The 26,019-nt window shown below is 52.4% G+C and overlaps 1 protein-coding gene across 1 annotated transcript in view; it reads left to right on the top strand.

Annotated features, from left to right (window-relative positions):
* Window positions 1–19,064, top strand: part of SCARB1 (scavenger receptor class B member 1) — a 72,408-nt gene extending 53,344 nt beyond the window's left edge. The window contains 6 exon segments of the mRNA XM_088019688.1: window positions 3,771–3,889; window positions 7,323–7,396; window positions 10,643–10,694; window positions 11,548–11,694; window positions 18,040–18,126; window positions 18,128–19,064. Coding sequence (XP_087875814.1) covers window positions 3,771–3,889; window positions 7,323–7,396; window positions 10,643–10,694; window positions 11,548–11,694; window positions 18,040–18,126; window positions 18,128–18,160 — 512 coding nt within the window. The 3' untranslated portion in view covers window positions 18,161–19,064.
* The last annotated feature ends 6,955 nt before the right edge of the window (window positions 19,065–26,019 follow it).

Below are 26,019 nucleotides of genomic sequence, written 5' to 3'. Positions count from 1 at the left end.
TTTCTTCCAGGCAGGCTCTTCCCTCTGGCTCCAAGGCTCCCCTCTTCCCCTCCTGGGGTTCCTGCCGGAAGGGCCCACCTGGGACCTCCTCACTCCAGCAGGTGCCCCACGGTGCACACATTGGTCTGCCTTGCATCCCACGGCCACCTGTGGACCAATCACCGTGGCCCAGGGTGATGCTGATTGGCCAGGCCGTGTCACACGCTCCACCCCTGATTCCATGGGTGGGGCCAGCTCTGGCATGGCAGGTTCCAGAGTTGGGGTGTGGGTTCCAGAGGAAAGAGTGGGTGCCAGGCAGGCGCAAGCTCCATGTCCATCCACTTCAGAGGGCCAGGGATGAGGTTTGCACTGCCTCATCTTAGCACATCTGCCAAAACAACCTCAAAAGTGAGGGGGAATTTTACTTTTATTTATTTTCTAAAGATTTATTTATCTATTTTCGAGTGAGCATGGAGGGGAGGGGCAGTGGGAGGGGGAGAGAGAGTTACAAGCCGACTCTGTGCTGGGTGCAGAGCCCAACGCAGTCTCAATCCCGCAACCCTGAGATCATGACCCGAGCGGAGACCAAGAGTCCGTTGCTCGACCAACTGCCCCACCCAGGAGCCCCAAAAAGTGCGAAGGAATTTTCAAATATTTATGTAAAAAATATTTTTTCTTTTACGTGGAACTAAACACATGTACGGAGGGGGGCCCAAAGGACACGTGCGGTTTGAATTCCACAAGGGGCCCACGTCCCTGTCACCAGCACCCGGATAGAGAACCGGGGTAGGAGTGGCCCCGGACACCCCCAGGGCCCCTCCCAGGCCCTGGCCTGATGTCCAGCAGCACAGCTTTGCCTGCTTTTGGTCTTTATGTGAAAAGAATCATACGGCGTGCGCTCCTTTTTTTCTCTCTTTCTGGTCTCTTCCACCCTTTATTGCATTGGTGAGGTCCGTCCGCCCTGGGGCTGTTGTTTGCTGTATAGTGTGCCTCTGTGGGAACACACCTTAGTCTCCTTACCTCTTTGCCATTCACGGGCAGCCAAGTTCCTGTCTTTTGACCATTATCGTAGTGCTGCTGGGAATCGTCCTTCAGTGCACCTGTGTCTGCATGTCTGTGACCTTGTGTCTGAAGATAAGGAATACCATACATTTCCCTTTTAGGGCCTTGAAGATTTCTTGGACCTGGAGGACTCTTGGTCCTCAAACTTTGTGCTGCTCAAGGCCCTCAGATTTGCTCAACCGACCTCTTCATCATAATCTGTGGTGACCCTGGGCAGTTAGAACTGGTTGGGTGTGCCATAAAGCTATAAATTAATGACCACTTATTACCCATGCTGTTTGGAAATAAAATAGAGAGGAATGCGTGCACCTGTGCTTGCTGTTAAAAGAACAAGCGACAAGCGTGCTTACTCTCTGAAGCAAGGGTCAGGTGATGGACATTGGTCTGACCCACTTCAGGTGCCTCCGGCCTGGGAGGCACACTGGGGCTCCTTGGAGATTTGCCACCTTTGAGGGCCTGATGTGGTGACCACTGCCCTTACTGAGGGTCTCAGTAAACACGGGGGTCCTCATGTTCGCTCTGGTAGTCTCCTTTCACAGCAGAAATGGGAGGATGGGAAAGGAGGTTTTCCAAATTGTAGGACATCGTCCCTGGGGGTGCTCAAGGTAACTTCAGAGGTCTAGGAGGTGGCTTTAAGTGACATTGACTGACTTGGGAGAGAGGGCTTCTGTTTTCCCATTCCATTGCCCTCCTTCCAGTTAACCCCAGGAGAGAGTCTCTGTTGGTGCTAAGAGATCTTTCCAGCACCCATCCAGCTTTCTTTTCAAAAGATTTTTATTTTTTTATTTATATTTTTGAAAGATTTTATTTATTTATTTATTTATTTATTTATTTATCCCTCTCTCAGAGAGAGAGAGAGAGGGAACACAAGCAGGGGGAGGGGAAGAGGGAGAAGCGATGCGGGGCTCGATCCCAGGACCCTGGGATCATGACCTGAGCCGAAGGCAGACGCCCAACGACTGAGCCACCCAGGCGTCTCAAAAGATTTTTATTTTTAAATAATCTCTACACCCAACACGGGGCTCAAACCTACAACTCTGAGATCAAGAGCCACACGCCCCACCGACTGAGCCAGCCAGGCGCCCCTATCTTTCCTTTTAACTGAAAAGAGCGGGTTTGGGACTCAAAGCTCTGTGCGGGCAATGGTATCTAGTTAGAACGTTCAACTTTTGTGGTTTCCATTGTATTTATTTCTACATTCACTGTCTTGTGGCAAGTGTGTGCCAGTTATAGCTCAGCTAGAAAGCTCCACTTTAAAATATAGCTATTTAAATAAAGCAATGGCATTTGGGTCAGAGAAGCACATTATATAATCGTGCAGGGGGACCCAGGTATGCCAAAATTGAAGCGGTACTTGGCTGAATGAATCAATGTCAAGACAAATGAAGGCAATGTAAAAGTACTCCAGGAAAGATGAAATCAGGCAGCAATGAGATCCCAGCTTTTATTTCAAACCAGTGCTTGGTTTTGCTAAGTGGAAAGAATCTAGATTTGAGGCTGCCAGACATACATAACACGGATGTCTGTCACCTGGCAGGTGGTGGATGGGCTGTTGGTTTTAGGGAAGGAAGCCTTGTGTGTTTTGTTGTCATTTTTCTTTCTTTTTTTTTGTTTTGAGGTACAGTTCACATGACATAGAATTAAGCATTTAAAAATATACAGTTCAGTGGCATTAAGTACATTGACAATATTGTGTACCCACCGACTCTGTCTAGTTCCAGAACATTCTGATCCTTTCAGAAGGAGACCCCATACCTGTTAGCAGTCACTCCCTGTTAGCATCTCCCGTCCCCTAGCCCCTGGCTAGCACAATGTGCAGTGTTTGGTCTCTAGGATTTGCCTGTTCTGGATCCTTATGGATTTTTGAGAGAGGCTCATTCTTTTCCTTGTTAACTCATTGTCCATCAGGCCTGTTGGTCGTGGTCCTGAGCACATGAGGATGCGCTGGCATTTGCCTTGCTCGGTCAGTTGATGGAGAGGTTCGGCCTCATGTTTCTGGGTGTGAATTTCTCACACAGAGGGGCCTGAGTCAGCCCCTGTTCACACTCGCTGGCATCCATCCTGCAGAGCGGCTGCTGGGAGAGAAGGAGCAAAGCAGGCGTGTCTTCTCCCTTCCCGTGGACGACAGGGAGACCTGGCCGCAGGTGTGCACACCTCAGCGTCTCTGACAGCTGCCGCACTGCCTGCAGAAGACAGTCCAGACTGCTTGGCTTGGCCATCAAGACGCCCCTCACCCGCCCAAGTTCAGATCTGACCTCGACTTACCTTTGTATCCTCAACTCCCATAATTCACCTCCACGTACTGTCTGCTCCACGTGCACTGTGCATTTCCCCACCTCCCTGCCTTTGCTTCTGCCAAACCTTCCACCTGGAATGCCGTTCCCTGGCCTTCCCTGCCTGGCGTAGTTTAACCATCTTCCCTTCCTTCCTGTGATCTCCCCCACCCGAATCAGCAGCTCCCACATGACCATTCCTGCCGGCACAGAGCTTGTCCCTTCCCAGTGCCTGGTGTCTCTTGGGCACTTGGTAAACATTTACAGACTGGATGAAGGAATTCTTTCTTTCTAGGTATTGTTGTTTGCATCTTGTCATCATTTGGGCGCTCTGCAGGCTGTGGTCCTGCTCCGTCATCTGTGCATCGCCCTGGGCCTGGCACGACGCAGGCTTCTGGATGCGCCAGTGCTCTCCCTTGTCTGACGACCCCCTCTCCCCCCCGCCCCGCCTTCTAGATGCGCCCTTGTTTCTCTCCCACCCTCACTTCTACAACGCCGACCCGGTGCTAGCAGAAGCGGTGCTTGGCCTTCACCCCAACCAAGAGGAGCATTCCTTATTCCTGGACGTCCACCCGGTGAGCCCCTGCCTGTTAACCTGTGGGGGGTAGTATGGCATTTCCCATTGGTGCCTCCTTGGCCCCCTTCTCTCTGCTCCCCGCTCCTGCCCCTGTCAGGCACTGAGCTATTCCCGGGCAGGGGTGATAGGAAGCCTGGCTTTCCTTGGCATCGATAGCTTCTAGAGTAGCAAGTCATCAGAGGTCCCTACTTTGCCCTGACGCCATAGTTGAAGGAGTTCATAATCTCTTTACAAGGGAATTGTCTTTATAAAAGGACCATAAGACAGTAAATTAATTAGAATTATCAGTCTGCAAATTAGCCAGAGGAGCCCTCTGGCTGTGCCAATGTATCATAAAGATCTGTAGGTCCCAACAAGAGCCTGTGATGTCTTGCAAATAAATTGGGTTCTGGGGAATTTTCCTCTCTGACATTCTGTCTGCAGGTGGCAAATAAGAAGGTGGCAGACCCACGCATGTGGTCCTCCCACGGGCCTGTCTTCATCTGGTTGTCTCATCTCTTTGTATCTCTGCCACTGTAAAATGTGCCCGTTTGGACTCGGTGGCCTTTGCTGTTGATTAAAAAATCCTCCGGGTTTCTGTTGCCTGAGTGGACGCTCATGGTCTTGCCCGCAGGCCTTTTTCAGAGCTCTTCAATGTTCCATGTCGTTTTTCTGTGTACTCAGATTTTCTGAGCTCCTGACTTGACCCCACCGGCCCCTGGCACTCCACCATCCCCTCCTCTCTCTTTTCACTAAAAACCCAGGCTAGTTAGTTGACAGTGATGGCACACACTTCACATCCAGCAGATATTGGTCGCACACTCATGGTGCCGGCATGAGCTCGATACTTTCACACACGGTAACGCAGTACACACTCACAGTGATCTGGGGGGTGAGCACTGCTACTCCCATTGTACAGATGGGGAAGCTGTGGTCCAGATAGGTCACATGATACAACTCATAAATGGGATTGTCGACTGCACAGAGGAAAGGTCCCTTCTGTCTTGTTCGTTGCTTGGATTCCAGCATTTAGCCCAGAGACGCTAGCATCTCAGTAGGTATGGGCTTGACAAATGACCGAGAGTAAGTAAGGAACAAAGCTGAATTCAAACACGGGCTAAGATCAGTTAATTTTAATGAGGTTGATACTAATTAATTACATTGAGAGCAATTAATATTAATATATTGTGTGTTCCACATTAAGTTCATTTTTTATTGCTAGAAGTGTTAAGGTTTTTCCATGTTGTCTTAACATTTTAACCAGTTTTTAAGAGTTTTTTTTTTGTTTTAAAGCTAACAGGGTTGTCCACCTTCTTCTCTTTTAGTTCATTTATTATTTATTTATTAAAGATTTATTTATTTATCTGAGAGAGAACGGGGTGGGAGGGGCAGAGGAAAGGATCTCCAGCAGACTCTCCACTGAGCAGGGTGCCCGGCGTGGGGACCCCACGACCCTGAGATCATGACCTGAGCCGAAATCAACACGCAACCGACTGAGCCACCCAGGCGCCCCTCGTTTGTTTGTTTGTTTGTTTGTTTGTTTGTTTTTACTGCCTCTCTCTCTCTCTGCTGCTTCTGGGGAATCTGGCAAGGACATGATCTCTGTTCTCACAGGGGACTTTCATTCGCGTGCACGGCTCCGCCCCCACCCCCCCATGCTGAGGAACAAGTGGCCAAGATTGGGGGACCAGACAGATGTCAGCAGGTGTCTTGTAGTGGCCACAGTAGGAACTGGCTTCTACTTCTGTTGTTTCGGGTCAGCTGGAGGCATGCAGGGAAGGGAAGTAGCCTTTTGGTTTTTGGTTGCTGATTCGAGTACTTTTGGGGAGGAAGAGCCTGGGACCCGTTTGCTGCCTGGGCCGCGTTAGCCCCGAGAACAGAATACCTGTGGAGACTGCTTTCATGGTGGCTACTCCTCTGGCCCTGAAAGCAGGAAGGGTGTGGGAAAAGGAGTGTGCTCACGGGTCCATGTTTTTGTTCTGTGGGGTGCTGGGAACGGGTGGGGTTTTGCCCACGGAGAAGAGGCCTGACAGCCCTGGAGGAGCGGGCCAAGGAGGGAAGGAAATAAATTTCCTGGGGAAGGAAGTGGCCCGGGTGGAGACCCCAGACTAGAGAGGCTGTTCTAGAAAGCAGGGGTGGGGGTGGCAGGTTATGTCGGTTTCTGAGGCCACCCCCAAGTTTGATGATTTGCTAGGAGGACTCCCAGGGTTCCGCATATGATGGAAATCCCGGCTGGGATGGATTACAAAGGACACAAAGCACCATCCACAAAGGGAAGAGGCCCAGGGGGTGAAGCCGAAGGGAGCCAGGCACAGGGCCCTCTCCCAGGGAGGCCACACAGGACACACTGAATTCCCCCAGCAATGAGCTGTGTCATCTCCCAGGGAAGCCCATTAGAGACTCAGCACCGTGGGTGTTCACTGGGGGCCACTCATACCGGCACCCTCTGCCTGGTACCTACCAAACTTCCAGACTTCCCGCAGGAAAGCGGGTGGTCAGCATAAATCACGTTGTTTGTACAAACAATCCAGGCGCAGTGAGCCCCGCTTATCAGTTCGGGAGTCGGGGGGGGCCCTCCCGAAATCCAGGTTCCCAGATGCCAGCCACAGGCCAGCCTGGCCAACAGGCCTCTCTGAGGAGGACAGCCTCGGGCCTGCGGTGTTATCACTTTTCCGCACACGGGTGGACTCTCTCCCATCCCGCCGGCTTCTCGGGTTCAAGCTCTCCCCCATGTCAGAAGCCCGGCCTTTGCCCTGTCCCTCTGGGCCACCGGGGCCCGCAAGGCCTGCTTATCACGGAAGATAACACTCTTTGTGTTATCAGAAGATAACACTGATGTACGTGATAATCACACAAGCGTTGATGGCCCCGAGTGTGGCTGTCTCGCTTGCCTCGTTTTGTGCTGCAGAAGCTCCGGGACGTGGGGGGAACCAGCCCCTTTTGCAGATGAGGAAACAGGCCTCGGTGGAGAGGCAGTGGCTGAGGCCCCCTGACCTCAAGCCCGGTTCCTTTCCGCTTCTGGAGCTCCCTCCCTGGGTTTGGTCATGCACGTGTGTCCCCTCTCCTGTGATTTACTTACTACTTAAAAAAAATGATCTCATCCAAAAAAAAAAAAGGTGGTTTTCTGCAACAAAGGAAGTTTCCTGTCACTACCTCGTATTTGGAAATTAAAAAGTTCTCGAGAAAAAGAAAATTAAACACGAGGGAAAACTATCATTAGGTTTGAGACAAGAAAAGTGTGAGGAGTGACTTTTTCCACATGCAAATCTATTTTGTTTAGCTTGGAGGATGGGGGAGGCATGATGAATACAGAATGTACTGTGTCTGGGGACACGTGGTGTTTGCCCGGAAGGGCTCAGAGCCCGTGGCAGGGGAGCCCCCCGCGCCCACCCTCTGGGGCAGGACCAGGGGCTCCAGCGAGCCCAGGTCCCTCTCTGTGCTTCGTTCCCCAGGTCACCGGGATCCCCATGAACTGCTCCGTGAAATTGCAGCTGAGCCTGTATATCAAGGCCATCAAAGGCATCGGGTGAGTGGCTCTGGGAGCCGGGGCCCGGATCCCGGGGGTGGGGGGACTGCAGTGACCTCCCCAGGGATCAGCAGGTGGGGAGGGAGCCAGTCCTACCGGATGTGGAGTCCGTTCCCTGCCCCGGAATCCTGGTGTTGTCTCTCAACATCTGTCCCCCAAATTCGCCAGACTCTTCCATCCAAGCAGTTTCCCACTCGACAGAAAATTGGAAAAAAAAAAAAAAAATTAAATCCTGGCAAGAGCAAGGATTGGACCATGGAAACGTACCAAACAGCATTTTAAAGTGTGACTCCTCGCTTTATGGAAGACATTTTTTTTAAGCCCTGATTCTCTTGTTGTTGTTGTTTGTTTTGAATAATGGCCTTATCGAGATGTAATTCACGTACCGTAAAACTCACCCTTTTAAAAGGTACAATTCGGTGATTTGTAGTGTATTCACAGAGTTATGCAGCTATCACTACCGTCAAGTCTAGAACATTTCCATCACCCCCAAAGACACCGTGTCCCCGTTAGCAGTCACTCCCCATCTCCCTCCCCTAGCTCCTGGCGCCCCCACATCTATTTGCTGTCTCTATGGATTTGCCTGTTCTGGACCCTTCCTATAAAGAGGATCGTGCACGGTGTGGCCTTTTGTGTCCAGCTTCTCTCACTCGGCATCATGTTTGCAAGGCTCACCCACATTGTGGCAGATGTCACTGCTTCTTCCTCTTCGGGGCCGAATCGCAGTCCATTGTGGGCACTGGGCAGGTTTTATTTATCCATTGATGGACATTTGGGTTTTTCTCGGTTTTGGCCATCCTTGAGTAATGCCGCCATCACCACGCGTAGATTAGTGCATCTAATCCAGATCAGATATAGATCTAATCTAGATGTACAGTATAGATTTCTGTGTGGATGCGTGCTTTCATTTCTTTGGGGTAGATACCCTGGAGCATAATTGCTGGCTCAGACAGCAAGTCCACGTTTGGGCGTTAGAGGGACCACCGTCCGGAGTGTTTTGTCCAGCAACTGCCTCGTTGACCTTCCCGCCAGCAGTGTGGGAACGTTCCAGCCGCCACGTCCTCACCAGCTCTTGTCAGAACGTGGTGTCGTGATGGAGCTTGGCGAGAGGATGCCAAGAGGACACAAAGCACCATCCACAAAGGGAAGAGGCACGGGGTGAAGCCTAGGGGAGCCAGGCACAGGGCCCTCTCCCAGGGTCGTTAGGGTAGTGTCTGGGTTCTCGGATTTTTTTAGCATATTTGAAATAGTTTCATTAAAAAAAAATTCCCCTAGGAAGAGTTCTGGGCTGCAGGAATGTGAGCATCTCTTCAGCTTTGTAACATGCCTTTCAGCCGGAAAGAACACGCTCCCTCCCTCGCTCCCACCCTGGCTTTTTATCTGTGCATTGTGAGGCTGTCAGAGGGTTTGCTCTGGGAGGATCTGGGGGTGGTGAAACAGGCCTGCCGCCCACCAGCCTCGGGCTCTGGGGCCCACGTCACTTCACGGGGGGCGGGGGGGGGGGCCGGGAGGTGACTAGGCAAAGCTGGGCAGGCTGGGTGGGGGTGGGGGCCGAGGACCAGCCCCCGCCCCGCCCCAGGGAGCTCATGCCTGCTGTGGCCCCATCTGATGCGTTTTCAAATGCATTTTTTCAAAATCTGGATTTTAGCAGGGGCTCTCTTAATTTTCACTTGTTGGAAGTGATTTTGGATTCTTGGCAAATGCTGCTCAAGCCACGAGTACACTTGGGCTGTCGGACTCTGCCTGTTGGTGACCCTGGGCCTCTACCCTGACCTCTCTGGGCCTCTGTCCCCGTCTCTTCAGAACGGGGCTTCGCAGCTGTCTGACCTCCCCTTCGGGCTGGAGCAGTGGCCTCGAGGGAGCTGGTCGAACAGCAGTGCTTCCTGCTATCCCTGAGGGCCAGTGGGCAGTGGGTGAGGGAAAAGGCCAGAGACACGGCTGCCTGCGGGCAGAGCTGTTTAACTGTGGCTTGTCTGGGGAACTTCTGTGCTGTTTGCCCACAAGATAAAGGCAGCAGAGTTGCATGCTATTTGCATTCCATTTACATCCGTTCTTACCAACTCAGATAAAAGAGGCCAACGTGGACCTTCTATTGTATTTCTGTAGTGTTTTCTCTGTCTCCCCTCTGTAGGTAATGCTGTGTAAATTCATTTCCCTGCACAATACTCTACTTAGCGAGTGGCCCGAGAGATTGTTAAGACCGGTGACTGAGGGATTTGGGCCTTTTGTGCTGACTTTGGTTCTGTCCCCCCAGTGCGTTCCATTTCTCTGTCCGGCTGTGCCTTCTTTAAGCAGACCCAAGCCTCCCCCCACTTCCACAGATAGCTGCAGAATGTTTTCATCCATTTGTTTGCTAGGATTTAACAATGACAATAGTAGCAGACCCGGAGCTTTTTGTATGTGGTGGGTGTTCCTCTAAGCACCTTGCTCAATGTTACTGCATTTAAAGCAGTAGAGCCCCATGAGGAGTGCCTGTGTGATCCCCACTTTACAGAGGAGGCACAGAGAGGGTAGGTGGCGTGCCCGAGGTCACACAGTTAGCTAGTGAGGGGTCCCCAAGACCACTCTTAGGTTCCATGATTCAGCGGGAAGACTCACAGGACCCAGCACGTAGTCATACTTGTGCCTGTGATTTATTACAGAGGGAGGGTTCAGATAAAGTCAGCAAAGGAAAAGGCACATGGGGTAAAGGCTGGGGGAGGCAGGCAGAAGCTTCCAGAGCCCTCTCCCCAGAGAGGCCCTCAGGATGCCCTTAATTCCTCCAGCAATGAGTTGTGACAATGCGTGTGAAGTGTTTTCTACCAGGGAAGCCCATTAGAGCTTCAGCGCCCAGCGCTGTTTATTGGGGCCTGGTCACGTAGGCAGCCTCTGTCTGGCATGGACCCAGATTCCAGACTCTCCGAAGGAAAGCAGGAGGTGAGCATAAAACCTATTGTTAGTTAGCCGGGTGCATTGCCGTCCCGAATAAATTTGGGGTTTTGTTTCTAAAAGGAACAGATGAACATCAGCCAGGTCACTGGCAGCCCCCACCTTCTAGGAGATGTGAGTTTTTAGTTCAAAAAGATAGGATCAGATCGTCCGGTCGCTCCCCACCAGGAAATACCCATTACTCAAGGCGGCACCAGTCCGGTTGTTGCAACATCAAATCCCTCTCGACCCTGGAGCTTAGGGTCACATGTCCAAAGCGGCTTCACATAAAACACCCGGACAGAAACTTCTCACGTGCTTTGTCTCGCTTATTTCCAGGCAAACGGCGAAGATCCAGCCCGTGGTCCTGCCGTTGGTGTGGTTTGAAGAGGTGAGGCTGCCTCGCGGGAGCGCGGCGTCTGGGACTCCGGGCAGGAGCCAGCGGGGGCTCTGGAGGCAGGGGGCTGTCTGTGGGGGGGGGGCGGGCTGCTGGCTGGAACGTGGGATGTAGAGCAGTGTGCGAGGAGCTTCGCACGGCCCAAGCACTTCCTGTCAATTAACCCACCGCGATGGCAGGATCCCTCGAGGTGAGGAAGGCAGAGGCCGCCTGAAGCCATACGGCCCCGGCCCGGGGTGTAATTTTCTAAACGCGCTTGACCACTTCTCGGGAGGGGAGGGAAGTTGCTTCTCAGGGTGTCAGCTTTTCACTTGGACTTTCTTTTCTCCTGGCGTTTCGGGGTTCCTTCTGGCCAGGGCGTTTTCAGTCACGCAGAGCTAGCATCCGAAGCGACAGCCGGCTCCCGTCACCGTCCGGGCGGCTCTGCTCCACGCGGTCATTCAGGGACACCCAGGCTCCTGCTGTCCCGTAGTCCCGCCCGCCCTCCTCCAGATCCCCAGAACCCTTCCCGTTCCGGGAATTGGGACCCATGTGGAGAGAATCCGGGGGCAGGTGTCTATGGGCCAGGCAGGAAGTTGTAGCATCCTGGGCCCACATCCCATTGGCCAGATGGGATCACGTGGCCTTGCCCAGCTGCAAGGGAGTCTGGGAAATGTAGTCCCGTCATGTGCGCGCCTCCCCCGCCCCCCCCCCCCCCCCGCCCCGCCCAGGCGCCATCACAAGCTCTGTCCTGCGGTCTTGAGATGAGCACGGGGTGGGGGACGGGGATGTGGCATGGGGCAACATCCGCACCCCAAGCCTGCCGAGTGTGGCGCCAGCCCATTCGTTTGTCGTTCTCTATCCCCAGAGCGGGGCGATGGAAGGTGAGCCCCTGCAGACCTTCTACACCCAGCTGGTGTTGATGCCCAGTGTGTTGCACTACGCCCAGTACGTCCTCCTCGCGCTGGGCTGCGTCCTGCTGCTCATCCCCATCATCCACCAGATCCGGAGCCAAGTAGGTGGTGGCCAGAGCGAGGCCTGGTCTGAACAGTGCATTGCTTGCCTGCCGGGGGAAGGTGGGGCATGGGGTCCCCTGGGCGTCCCTCCAGTCGCCTCTGCGGACACCCTCAGCCTGGAGCCCACCTTGGGCAGCGGTCCCGCATCTCTGCCTGGGGCAGGGAGCTGTCACTGCGTGCTTCTCTCTCTTGCGTCTCACATTGCCACTCCTCTGCCGCTCCTGGGTGACCTGGGGACCCTCCCTGGGGGGGGCTGCCTGTGGGCTTTGGGTAATGAGACGTGGTACTTGAATGGTTTGTTCATCAAGTCAGCACCTGCTGGGTGCCAGGCTCTGTCAGGTGCAGGGCAGATAGCTGTGAACATGACAGACACGTGCCCTGCTCTGGGGGACCATGGCATTCTAATTGGAGAGATGGACGAAAACTGAGTAAACCGAAAACGTAATTTAGCTGATGATAAAGATGATAGAAAACGTGACAGACGAGGTTAGTGCTGTCCAGTAGAAGTACGTGAGCCGTGGGTGTGATTTTAAATTTACATTTCCTAATAGCCACATTAAGGGAAAAAAAAATCAATTTTAATCATATATTTTGTTTCACCCAGATGGGTCCAAAATACGACCACATCAACATGTAATCAATATAAAAATATAAATACAACTGTATTTGCCATTATTTTTTCACGTTAAGTCTTTGAAATCCAGTGTGTATTTTATACTTACAGCAGGTCTGGATTCAGGCTCACCCCATTTTAAAGGCTTAACAGCCAGATGTGGCTCCTGGACTGGACATCATAGCATTTAAGAGGGTTGGGGACCCTTCAGGGAAAGGCTTCTCTGAAGAGGTAGGATTTAGGCTTCCAGGTGAGTGCTGATGAGACACTCAGCACAGACTCACAGAAGGAGTGCTCCAGGAGAAGGAATGGCCAGTACAAAGGCCCCGAGGCAGGGATGGGCGAGGCATGTCGGAGGGCCCTTGGGCCCCCACGGTGCCTGATTTCTTGCTTCAGTGTTGACAAACGGCTCTTCTGCTTTCTCCTCTTTCCTGGGGGCGGCTTGCGTGCCTGCTTGCTTGCTTGCTGGGGCGGCAACAATAAACCTTCCCGGGCTCTTAACTTGAGTTTCAGCCACTTAACCGGATTTGCCTTCCAAATTCCCTATCCTGTAGGGGGGAAGGTTTGCCCTGGTGAGACGGTGCCAGGGCTCGTGAGCTCTCACCACTCCACCACTCTGGTGTTTGAGCTTCTGGTGATCGATGGGTGTAACCAGCCTGTTGGACTGAGCGGGACTGGCTCTCCAGGGAGCACAAGGGAACTCCCTATAGTTCTTTGACTGATTTATGCTGGGAGGGCGGAAGGGACTAGAAGCCAAGGCTCCCAGCCTGAGGATCCCTCCTTGGGCGTTTCCATCGCCACAGGCGGGAGATCCTGGGGACTGGCTGGTGAGGGGCTGGCCCAGGGGAGGAGGCGGGGGCAGCCTCCCCATCTTCTTTCTCCTCTGTCTCTCTCCTGAGTGTCCATCAGGAGCAGGAGGGGGAAGGAGAGTGAGGAAAGCCATGTGAAATGGCTGGCTAGGACCCCCTCCCTCCAGGCCTCACCCCCAGGTCAGTGTGCGGTCCCCAGACCCAACAAGGATGCCTGTTTCCACTGAGGACGCAGCTGAGATTCCCTCCCCACAGGTGGCACTGGAGGCCACGTGGTGGAAATTTATTCCGTGACTTTTTTTTTTTTTTTTTTTTTTTTTGCAGGGGGAGCTTAGCAGGGGTTAGGCCTCACATATTTTTATGTTATTTGTCCTGATTTAAGAAAAAAATCGTATGCTGATGAACTCAACATATTTTAATTTCCCAGAAATATTTCTTCTTAAGTCATTCCTTTCAAATAGCAAGCCTTTTCAACAGAAACGTCTGTTTCTGGCCCATTTTAAAAATGCCACCTGCTCGGCCCGCGGGTTCTTGGCCCAGTGCCCTTGCCCACGGTGGCCCGTCTCCCCACCTTGGTTCCCGTCCAAAGCCTAGATGTTCCGGTGGGCAGACCCTTTCCCGCGTGGCTCGTCTGGCAGACCGAGCGTGTTTCCCGAAGGCATTTCTGTCTGGTGAAGGGCACCCACTCCCCAGATCTCCCGATCTCCAGGTGTTAACGGCTGTTGGACTTACCACCCTGCTCTTTGCTTTCCGAACCTTGAAGAAGCGTGTCAACCTTTTGTCTTTGGCTGCAGTGTCAACTATAAATTAGCTTGGTTATCTTCTAGGAGAAATGCTATTTATTTTGGAATAGTAGTAAAAAGGGCTCAAAGAATAAGGAGGCCATTCAGGCCTATTCTGAATCCCTGATGACATCAGCTCCCAAGGGCACTGTGCTGCAAGAAGCAAGACTGTAGGTGGGTACCAGGTAACGCGGCGCGCCCCCCTCCCCTCTCCGTCCCTTGAAACTCTTTGGATCTTACACGTGTCTTCAGCCTAAACTTCACCTGGAGTGTCTACAGACTGAGAATTCAGGCTTGTGTATTTTGGCATTCAGAGCCAATGGCGGTTTCTTTGGCCCCAGGCGTGGCAGGAGATGGAGGGCGATGGCGCCGTGTGGACTTCGGTCTCACTTGCCAGGTTGTCTTAGAAAAGTGAGGCTCAGGTTCAAGGCAGCTGCTTCTCATACCTCTGGTGCAGGAGACTCCTCTGGGAAAGGTGGCTCCAAGTGCGGGCCCCTGGACATCCTTCTGGACCCTCTGGAGTAGAATCATGGATGGAGCCCAGGAATCCTTATTTTAATGGACACCCCCAAGGGGATTCTAATGTAGATGATCCAGTGTTTGAGAAACAGGAGTCTAAATAAATCTGGGACGAGGGTGCCTGGGGGGCTCAGTCGGATGAGCGTCCAATTCTTGATTTTGGCTTAGGTCATCGTCTCAGGGTCCTGAGATCGAGCCCCATGTCAGACTCCGTGCTGGGCATGGAGCCTGCTTAGGATTCTCTCTCTCCCTCTGCCCCTTCCCCCCCCATTCCATCACCCATCCCTGCTCATGCGTGCTCTCTCCAAAAAAAACAAACCAAACCAAAACAAACAAACCCTGCAGACCCAAATTAAATAAATAAATCAATAAATCTGGGATGGCTGACCAGGAAAAAGAGAATTTAAGCATCAAGTGAGCACCAGCTGAATACCAGGATTCAGCCTGAGGGTAGGTTTGCCAGATAGAGCAAAGAAACACAGATCAACAACGCCCCCCCCCCCCACCGCCCCCGAGAAACAACAACAAAATGATGCCCAGTTAAATTTGAATGTCAGGTAAACAATGAATAAATTTAGGGTAGGTGTGTTCGTGCAGTTACTGGGACGTGCGTATACTGAAAACTCAGTTATTTACCTGACGTTCAGATTTAACTGGCTGCCCCGATTTTATCTGGCAACCTACCTTCAGGAGAAGCAGGCTTGTGCCTTGTGCCTGTGGGAGTTCACCTTCTTGGCCGGGTCCCATTAGGTCTGAGGTCTTAGGAGAGCCGAGTCCTGCTCGGAGATGTGGCCGGCGGAGTCCTGGGCCCTAGAGTTTGGGGTCAGGCAGGGGTGAGTCACTCTGTGGTTGTACCTCTGATAAATAGCTGTTACCTTGGTTTCTCAAAAATGTGCCACCCCCTCGAGCTTCTGGGGCCGAGCCTGCTTGGCTTTAAGTAGCTTTCTTGAGAGCCACAGAGCGAGGGCGAGGCAGCAGCCCTGCTTTTTGGGGCTAGTTGGCTGCCTCCACTTTTCTTCGATTGCCAGGGCTGGAGGCGGAAATAAAGTAGAAAATGCAAAGTCGTGGGCACGGGAGCTGCCAGCCCTGCAAGGAGGGAGGGACAGCTGTGTCCGTAGCCAGGCTTTGGGGGGGTGGCTCCTCCGGCCAACTGGGGAGTAGGAAGGTGGGGGCATGAGCACGTCAGGGCTGAGCGTGTACGGGATCCCCTCCTTGAGGACACAGTCCCCGGGCTCGGGAACAGGGCATCCAAGCTGGAGACTCGTCTCCCTTTCCTTCCGTGTCTCCCCAGAATCCCTCTGGGATGCCTTATTGTGTACAGTTTGGCTTCACGGGCACCCCTGCCCCCTTCTAGCCATGATTCCCTTCTGTGGAAACTTGCTTGGCATTCTCAGGGAGCAGCGGTGGGGTCCTCAGGAATAGAGAAGGGCGTTATTCCCTTTTAGCACAGATAGGGGTGGTGGTTGTGAGGTCAGAGCCCTGGGCTGCCAGGGACACAGCCAGCATGTCATGCCACCCCCCCCAATAAGACAAAAACAAAGCTGGGGTCTCCTCTTTATTTTACCCACAGAATCCAACTTTCAAGTTACTAGGGAAGTTTTTCACTTAGAGATTCTACTGCCCTGCCTTCTGGAAGGCAGCTCAGCCTCCACACCCAATGACACTGCCCCTTCCCCCAGTCATGTGTGCTTGGGGAACGCAGTGTCCTGTAATGTCCTATAGGCTTTGGTTTCGGGGGCAGGCACCTGGGAAGTGACCAGTGGTCCTGGAGACCTAGAATCCCTGCCTGTGCTGGGGCCTCAGTGTGGGTCCCTGGGGGAGGCCCCGCATCTTGCCTTGCATCTGGGCAGGGGAGTAGTCTTGAGGGGCTGTCTTGCTTGGGAGAAAGCAGGAAACGGGGCCTGCACTAGCCCAGAAGAGTATTTTTGGGTCGATAAGAAAGACAGCCACTCTGTGCAGACCTGGCCAGCTCTAGGGCAGAGGGTTTGGCAAATGGAACATGACAGCCCATTCGCGGCCCCCTTGGCTAGGTGTCCTTGTGCAGTGAACATCTTGGACAACTGTACACAGAAGCCCTTCAGGGAAATGTTCCAGGACCTTTCCTACCTTCTCATTAATTTCTCTACCATTCTAAGTCCTCATTTCTCAGCTAAACAAAAGTGGACGGGGGACAGGAAGAGGAAGAATCTGGTTCATGCTCTGGTTCCTTGGGGATTTGTTACCTGTGTCTTCCTTGGGATAGACCAGGGGGTCTTTTCAGTCTGGGACTAGTTTCCCTTTTTACTTCTGAGCAAGTTTTTCTTAAGTCGTGGCTCTTTGGGTCACATTGCTGGGGTTCTGGCCACCCCTAGGTGTCCCATGCTGCTTCTTTGTGGTGGTGGTGGGGGGGGGGCTGGCCTCACTCTGGCCTGGCCTCTCCGCACCCCCCACACCCCCTGCCCCTGGCTTGAATGGGCTCAATCCTGGAAGCCTTAGACCTGTCTCAGAGGGATTGGGGCCAGAGTCCAACCCTTCCCTTCCCTCTGTGCTGCCTAGAGTGGGGGTTTTGATTCTCTTCACCGCCTGGAGAAGCAAGCCCTTGGGGTTGCAAGTGGGCACCTTCTTCAGGGGAAGGAAAGCAGAGGGCTCAGAGGGGTAAAGAGCACCCCGCCCCATCAGTCCTTATCATCCATCCTGTCTTTTTTTTTTTTACTTTAAATTTTTTATTGTTATGTGAATCACCATACGTTACATCGTTAGTTTTGGATGTAGTGTTCCATGATTCATTGTTCGTGCATAACACCCAGTGCTCCACGCAGCATGTGCCCTCTTTAATACCCATCACCAGGCTAACCCGTCCCCCCACCCCCCTCCCCTCTAGAACCCTCAGTTTGTTTCTCAGAGTCCATCGTCTCTCATGGTTCGTCTCATCCATCCTATCTTTAACAGCTTGGTTGAGAAACTTAAAAAAAAAAAAAAAAGTAAAAGTAGATAAATTCCAGCATCTGCTGTTCCCTGTCACCCAGACTCAACAACATTAATTTCGAACATTCTGTTCTCTTTCACCTTTTCCCCCAGAGGCAGGTCATTGCCAGGAATTTGGTGTGTGGGCTTTCCCCCTCCAAGTCCGTATAAATATATCCAGGAACAATAGATAATTAAAACAATTCTCATGGGTCACTCCGCAGCTGGCTTTTCCCCTCCACAGCTCCGGGTTTGTGAAAGCCGTCCAGGTTCAATGCCATCTTGTGATGCTATTTTAAAAATGCATTCTCCTGTTGGTGGACATTTAGGTGGTTTCCAGTTTCGGTGTTCACAGTATTGCAGATAAGGCCTGGGTTCCTTCTCACTGTATTAGGCAAGTCCCTTTGGGCCTCGGTTTTCCCACCTCTGAAATGGGGTGAGGGCAGGGCAAGATGGTGGGTAGTGAGAGAGGAGGCCCTCGTGATTGCATTTCGGGGGTCTGTACGTCACTCCAGCTTTTTCTCATCTCGACTTTGGCAAATGGGTGTTGCTGATGGGGGATGTGGAGGGGGCTGTCTCTCGCTGGAGGAAGTGGGTGCAAGGCCGAGGGCGGGGCCGGGGACGTGGGTGGGGCTCCCTGACAGGGCTCAGTGATCCAGCCCCTGTCTTCCTCCACAGGGTCCCGGAGACGCCACGAGCCCGCCCGGCACGGCCACTCAGCCAGACCTGCTCCCCGGCCCCTACACCCCGCTTCTTCAGGACTCTACTCAGCGGACAGCCCACCAGTCCTAAAGTCTGAGCCCCACAGTTGCCACACGCGCGTCCACACACTGCACACCCCCCAGCACGTGTACACGCACGAGTGCACAGGCGTGTGCAGGCACACTCAGGGATGGAGCTGCTGCTGAGGAGACTCAGGGAGAGCCTCATCAACAAGGACTGTCTGGAGCCTTCTGTCCAAGTGACCCTCCGTGCTGTGGGCACTGGGTCCCCTCCCTTGAGTGAGCCTGGCCTGACCCGTTCAGCCAGGGGGCCCGGGCTCCGGACACCACCTCCTCCCCAGGGCCCTCTCCACCCGTCACGAAATCCTGCAGTCCCTGACTGGTGGCTCGGTCATGTAGGACAGGCCTTTTACTCCGAGGGGCCGGCTACTGTCCCAAAACCCAGCCCGGGAACACAGACTTCTCGTGCCAAAGCCGTGTGGGCAGGGGGCTGCCCTGTCCAGCCCAGACCTGGAGCTTTGGCCCTGTACGTCCATCTGGGCTGGGGACGAGGCACCTTCACACAGGCCACAGCTCCAGATGCATCTTGAGCCTGCTCCGACTGTCTCCTCATTCCCCAAGCAGACGTTGATCTCCCTGAAGTCTGCGTGGGGACCAGGCTTGGATGCCTGGGGCCCCTTTCCTCCAGCCTAAACTGACATCATCCTGTATACTGAGCCGGCCACTCCCTGGTGGGGGTGGTGGGAGGCTCCGCCCCAGGCTGCCCACCATGAGGGCCCTCAGCTTTTAGGTGCCGCGGCAGAGGTGCGGAAGCCCAGCCCCATCAGTCTGGGGTCTGGTCTGGTCAGGTGGGAGACCCACCCACCTGTGACTCCCGCTCTGGGGCAAGCCTCTGCCTCTTTTCTACTGCAAGAGAAGTGAAGTTTATCATCTTTTAAAAATAATTCACTATTGAAGTAATAAACCTTTTTTAAAAGTTAAGGCTCGAGTCTGACAGCCTGTTTGCGGGGGAGTGGGGGGCTTCCTGGGAAATTCTGGGCTCTTAGTCAATAGCTCCCTTCTGGTAAATGCCAGGAGTGGCTGGGCCGCTGACTTGCCTTTCTATTGTTTTAAAATTTCAACCTTGTTTATATTTAACATTTTATATAAATACTGCATGAATGCAGTTCTTGTTTAGAAAGAGTAGGACCCAAGGCTGCTTTGACCGGTATCCCAAGGTAGCTTGCCGCTTTGACATGGAGCCTGGCTAGGCTTTTTTCTGCGCATTTATATACAAATCGAGGTGCCTGTAGGAAATGCTCAGTATATTGTTCTGGGCTTTTGCTTTTTCTTGTTATGTAAGAAGCAGAAAAGAGCAGTGATTAAGACAAGGTGTGGGAGCCAGGTGGCCTGGGTTTGAATGTGAGCTCTGCCTCTTACTAATGTCGTGACTTCAGACAAGTCATTTGACAGCTCTGTGTCTCAGCTTGTCTACTCTGTGGAGTGGAGAAAGTAATAGTACCCGCCTCTGCCGGAGAGTGGCATTGTGAGGATGCAGGGAGTTAGTACACGGAATGCTCTTAGGACATAGTTGGCCCACGGGGAGGCCTATAGAAACTTGCCATCATTACATTTCCTGTGATGATCTGTTATTCTTGTTTTTTTCCCACCCAAGCTGACCCTTCAGCTGTTCCTGTCTTGGACACTGTTCCCTGCTCCTCATTCTTGTAAATATCGAGCTACCTCATTCTTGTAAATGACAGCACAGTCCCTCTTGATGGTCATCTAAGCTGTTTCCAGTTTTCTCCTACTGCAAACACACTTAACATTCTGAAGTTCCGTCCTTCGCGGAATATCGAGCACCCGCGCTACACCGGGCACCGCCCCAGGAGCTGGGATGTGTCGTGGCCGCACCACCCCCGCCGCGGACTTTCTCTGGGCTCGGTGCGGAGGGGGAGCCGCCGCGTCCCTGGGCATGCCACTCCAGCCTTCCGCCACTCCGGGGTGGCCCCCAGCGGGGATCAGCAGAAGCCAGGGTCACGCAGGCACAGGGCAGAGCAGGCACCGAGCCTCCGCCCCACAGTGCTGTCAGGGCCCCACTGACAAGCTGTAGCATGTCTCTGACAATCAGGAGAAACCCAAAATTTTAGGTCGGAAAGGCGTTTTTAAACGGCACGTGACTATATTCGTCTTTTAGGAGTGCTGTTGCAAAATGCAATTTTTTAAAAATATTTTTTGTTTGGTTTTGGTTTAGTTTGGGTTTTTTTTTTTGCAATCTTAAATATTCCTAATGCTGGAAGGGACTTGGGGAGGTCGTCTGCAGCCCCGCCCCAGGCCGCGGGGGCCCCTTCTGGCCGGAGGCAGCGTCCTTCACGCGACAAGCGCTGTGCGCCGCTTCGGCTCCAGAAGGACGTGCGTCCCCGTTCACAGGGCGCCGGTGACGTCAGAAGGGCCGTGATGACGTAGGCGGCGCCCGGTGATGACGCAGAGGTGCTGTGCTAAGGCGGAGAGGCCTGTGATGGCGCTGGAGGCGCCGTAGTTGCGTCAAGGTGCTGTGAGAAGTCAGAGGCGGCGTGATGACGTCAGAGGCGGCGTGATGACGCGAGCCTTGGGCCGGAAGCCTTGCCTTCTGACTTCTGTGCTGTGAGCGGCCGGCCCAGCGGGGGCAGAGCCGGGGTTTGGGCCCCGGGGGTCCTCGCCACCTCCGCCCTCTTGTGCCGCCCGCCCTCCCCGAGGCTTCCTGTAGAACTATCCACCTGTTTGCCCTGACGTGGACGTCGAAAAGCTTAGCCACCCAGGATGAGCTTTACCCTACACAGTGGTCATGGACGTTTGGAAAATAAAACCACGTCAGGGGGCGCCTGGGTGGCTCAGTCGTGAAGCGTCTGCCTTCGGCTCAGGTCATGATCCCAGGGTCCTGGGGTCGAGCCCCACAGCGGGATCCGCGCTCAGCGGGGAGCCTGCTTCTCCCTCTGCTCGCCGGCTCCGGCTCTGTCGCTATCTCTGTCTCTCTCCCAAATAAATCTTAAAAAATAAGATAAAACCACGTCATCACTCTTTAAATGATCCGATGGGACCTAAATATGACACCACCACTGGAAAAAAACCACACAAACAAGCTCTCCATTAGGTCACATCCCCTGTCTTGAAAGTGTTATTTCCTTCTCCCTTAGAAGTTAAGCGAAATGTTACAGAATTTATGCCATTAAATATTGCTAATCATTCTGCCGTACGTCGCAACACGAGTATCTATAGAAGGTCAAACGAGTGCTTTAATTTCTTCTTGTGACCACCAAGGTTAACATTCTGTTGGTCTGGACTGCCGTTCTCTGTAGGTACACAATTGACCAGCAACATCAATGTTTCACGTTTGTTATCTGTCACACAAAGAAGTAAAACTCTATTGGGACGCCTGGGTGGCTCAGTTGGTTAAGCGACTGCCTTCGGCTCAGGTCATGATCCCGGAGTCCCGAGATCGAGTCCCACATCGGGCTCCCTGCTCAGTGAAGAGCCTGCTTCTCCCTCTAACCCTCCCCCCTCTCATGTGCTCTCTCTCATTCTCACTCTCTCAAAATAAATAAATCTTTAAAAAGAAGAAGTAAAACTCTCTTGGAATGCATCTCTTTTTTTTATTTATTTGACAGAGAGAGACACAGCGAGAGAGGGAACACAAGCTCGGAGAGTGAGAGAGGGAGAAGCAGGCTTCCCGCGGAGCAGGGAGCCCGATGCGGGGCTCCAACCCAGGACCCTGGGATCATGACCTGAGCCGAAGGCAGACGCTTAACGACTGAGCCACCCAGGCACCCCTCCTTTTTTTATACCTTATAAATTATATTTTAAATTTTCCTAAATGTAGAGAGTGGAATAGAAGTGTGTCTGTACAGTTCTAGGAACTGTAACACATACACATCCGAGTAACCACCACCAGCCAAGTTACAGAACAATATTATGTTCCCTCCAGATTTCCTCCTGCTTCTCCTTTGCAGGAAAACCTTCCCCTGAGGCCTAACCTCTGGCAACCGGATCGTTTTGCCTTTTTGAGAAGGTCCTATAAAAGGAATCACACAGTATATGGACTTTTAACACTGCTTCTTGCACTTGGCATCACGTCTTGAGAGTCACACAAGTCCTTGAGTGTGTCAACGGTTTGTTTCTCACAAAACAAAACAGGTTGTTTCTCTTTCTTGCAGAGTAGAATGCCATTGTGTGTGTATACCTTGGGTTTGTAGCCATCAGGAGTTGCAAGACATTTAAAAGTGTTTCCGGTTTTGGGCAATTACGACTGATACCTTGCTGTGGGATTGGTGGGCCATATGGTAAGTCTGTGTTTAACCTTTTGAGGTACCGGCGGAAGTGTCCGTAGCAGCCCTAGTATTCTGCGGTCCCACCAGCAAGGTATGCGGGCTTCCCGTGTTGTGCATAATGGCCAGCACCATGGGTATTTTAAAAAATTTTAGTCATTCGTAGTGGAATCTCATGTTGTTGTTGTTGTTGTTTTTAATTTATTTCTTTTAGTGAGAGGGAGAGAGAGAGCGTGCACGAAAGTGGTGGGGAGCTAGAGGCAGGGGGAGAGAGAGAATCCTCAAGCAGACTCCCCACTGAGCGCAGAGCCTGACGCTGGCCAGATCCCACGACCGCAAGCTCATGACCTGAGCCGAAGTCAGATGCTTACCCGGCTGAGCCACCCAGGCGCCCCTCACTGTGGTTTTTATTTGCCTGGAAATACATCACCTAATGAGCTGAATGAGGCTTCCACTTCATCCCCAATTGATTCATGTATCCTTGAATGGCAAAACTTTTTTTTTTTGAATGACAAAACTTTTTACTAGAAAGAGACCAAATTTGTCATCATGTCCATTCTTATTTTCATAGATGTAAGATAGAAAAGCCTTGTTGACATAAATAAACAACAGGGAGTGGCAGGAACGTCCTGATAGCTGTGTCACTCAATTCTTACACCCTTGAGTCACGGGCAAAAATCAGATGGCCATCTGTCATCAAAAAGTATTTTTGCTGATCTGTCAGCTGACAAATCCATTTGACCTCTCTGCACGTTTGTAGAAAGCAGCGAAGTGGAAAGCATCCATTTGCATCAGGATTGCAAAAGGATTACTCAATCGTGAGAGTAGTTCTGGAAACCAGTATTTGGGAGTGTCCCTCAGTGGGAACGGGACACCGGGGCAGGGGCTGGGAGAATGGTCTCCGCTGCCTGGGACTGCTCTTGGGTAGACCTGCTGGTGAAGAGCTCAGGGGTCCATGCCTCCAAGACGGTTCCCTTAAAACCCCCATTCGTCCTCCTCCGAAAGCTGAACCCAGCATGCCCCAACTTGAGTTGGTAACCACTGAGGACTGTAGACTTCCCTGTACCTGAGCCTCAACACAGACACTTTTTTTTTTTTAACTCTTGCATGTACCTCTACCTGCTCCTAAAAAGGAAAAAAAAGGGCAATGATCCGTAAAGCACTTGGCTGTGTGTGTGTCCGTCCCAAAGGCACATGGGATGGAAGAAGTGAATTTGCCCTTCACGTGTCTCACCTTGTGAACATCTTGCTTCTGAATATTTTTGTAAGGTTTAAGTTGATTTGTGTTTTGGTACAACCTTGGTCCCTACACACATCCAATGACTTCATTCAGGGCTCAGTGAGGAAAGTGGCCCAGGGCTGCGAGGACCGGCTGTGCCGACACCTCAAGGGACAATCTGTCAGCCTTCGACATGGCATCGGTCTAGGGAATTCTCAGGAGAGTTTCTGACTCGGAGACTTTCCCCCATCCACTTCACACCCTAACCCTCACCTACCACGTGCTTCTGTTAACTTAATATTTTTTTAAATATTTGACTCATTTTTTTTAAAAAAAGAATTGTCTTTTGAAAAAAAGGCCGTTGTATCTCAACTTGCGGATCCAATGGGCAAGTGACATGTTTTTCAGTATCCATTAACACAAACACATAACTGTTGAAGTTTACAGAGGTTCACGCAGGTACCACTAGACCTGCCCTATTTGAGAACTCTGCACGGTTCCTTGTTGTCACCTGCACTCCCCCATCTTCCCCCTCTGCCTGTGGAGTAAATATTACTCCTGTATGAAAGGTTTCCCTCTCTGTCTCACTCAGTCCTGGCCACCATCAAAGGCTCAATTCCAGCCATGTCCTCTCCTCCAGGAAGCCTTCCTGATTACTTCTGCTCACACAGATTTCCCCCATTTTGGAATTCCCAGGACACTGTGTCTGTACCCTAGATAATACTAGAATGTTCTGGAATACCAGAAGTCCTAACTCTAGTTGCTGTAGCCCCCGCACGCCAACAGGCTGTAATGTAACCCCTGGTACTTCCGATTGTGCAGAAACTGGAATATGCTTACCCAAGATGGTTACTCACATTCCTCTGCATTCCTTTGTCCCTTTGTTCACTCAGATGGTCATTCTTTCAACATTGGTTGAGTGCTCGCTATGCACTGTGAATAAAACCCCTAAGGTGGCTTTCCTCCTCTCAAAAAAATGGGGATAATATAATTCCTGCTTTGCGGTGTGGAGCTCAAAAGAGTTGGTGGCCCCACGTGAGGGGTTCAGGGCTGGGGACACTGCGTTCAAGCCCACTGTTTTGGTGCTGCCCTGACTGACGCCGCGGGGGTCCCTGACCTGGAGGTTCTGCCACCCGGCCCACAGCTCCGGCTCTCTGCTTGTCCCGTGCGGTCCGTTCTCCGTGTGGTGGCCCGAGAGGTCTTTCTGAAGTGTGAACGATCACAAGGCTCATCCCCTGCCCAAGCCTGCGCGGCTTTGCCCCACCTTGATGATCAAGGCCCCCTCTTGGGGGCTTCAAGGAACATCCCTCCCCTCCTTCTGCCGCCGAGAGCGACTGCTGGGCGATTCCAGGCTGGGCCACTGGAGGGCGAGCTGTGCACACAGGTTGTTCGGAGGCCTTGGGGAGCTGCGGATCCGCCCTGAGGGTGTTCCTTAAATTGGGGGACTGTTACCTGGGGTCACAGTCTGCCTTCAGAAACTTGTAATTTCATGAAATTGCATTTTATAAAAACGGGCATTTTTTTCTAGGAAGCGTTTCCTTAATATTCTTCAGATTTTCAAAGGGGCCTTGACGCTTTCTAGGGGTACTATAGGCAAGAGTGACACCCCAAAAATGAAAACCAGAGTCATGTGATGTTTGCTTTCTCTTTGCACGCAGCGGAAAAGGCTCTGGCCTTGGAGGCAGGCTACCTGTGTGCTGTTCCCTGTTCCGCTCCTGTTGCTGGCCAGCCTCGGAGAAATCTGTAACCTCTCTGAGCCTTGGGTTTCCCACCTGTGAAATGGGAGTAAAGATTGCTGCTCCGTGACTGTCCGAGAACCCCCGGGGGTGGGGAATCGAAATGGACGTGTGAGCATTCTCTACAGGGTCGGGGCCGCCAGTAAGCATTTATTAGGTATCTACCGTGCTGGGCGCTTGTTGGGTACGGAGGGAGAGTCAAGCTGAGAGGGCTGTGTCTGGGCACGCATGCATTCGTTCCTTCAACAAATGTTTTCTGGGAGCCCACAATATGTCGGGCACTCATGTATACACTGGGAGTTGTCTTTGGTTGGGTCCCTGGGTCCCTCAGTTGGAGAGGCTGAGACAAAGGGCTGTCCTGAGCCGAGGGGTGTCCCAGGAGGACAGAGGGGGCTCTCAGAGCTCAAGGGTAGTTTTCCAAGGGTTTTGGGCGTAGAAGTACATTGAAGCCGGGGGTACACAAAAGCAGTCAAAAGGGGGTCTATTTGGATCTGTTAGGGCACCAATGCTCTTCACCTCAGAAATGTGGTGGTGGATAAAGCAGGAGAGGACCCTGCCCTCACAGGCTTGCATTCTAATTGGGGAGGACAGCAAACAAGTAAAGGAAAAAGTAAGACACCCCCAGGGAGTGAGGAAAGTCAAGAAAGCGATAAAAGCAAGGCGGCAGGATGAGAGGGGCATGCTAGGAGTGTTTCTAGAAG

Source organism: Eumetopias jubatus, unplaced genomic scaffold (genome assembly GCF_037043125.1).
Source record: "Eumetopias jubatus isolate StellerSeaLion01/CBP00866 unplaced genomic scaffold, mEumJub1_p1.0 scaffold_16, whole genome shotgun sequence".
NCBI classification, from domain to species: domain Eukaryota; kingdom Metazoa; phylum Chordata; class Mammalia; order Carnivora; family Otariidae; genus Eumetopias; species Eumetopias jubatus.
The sequence above is the reverse complement of the archived record's forward strand: the minus strand, read 5'-3'. Positions and strand labels throughout refer to the sequence as shown.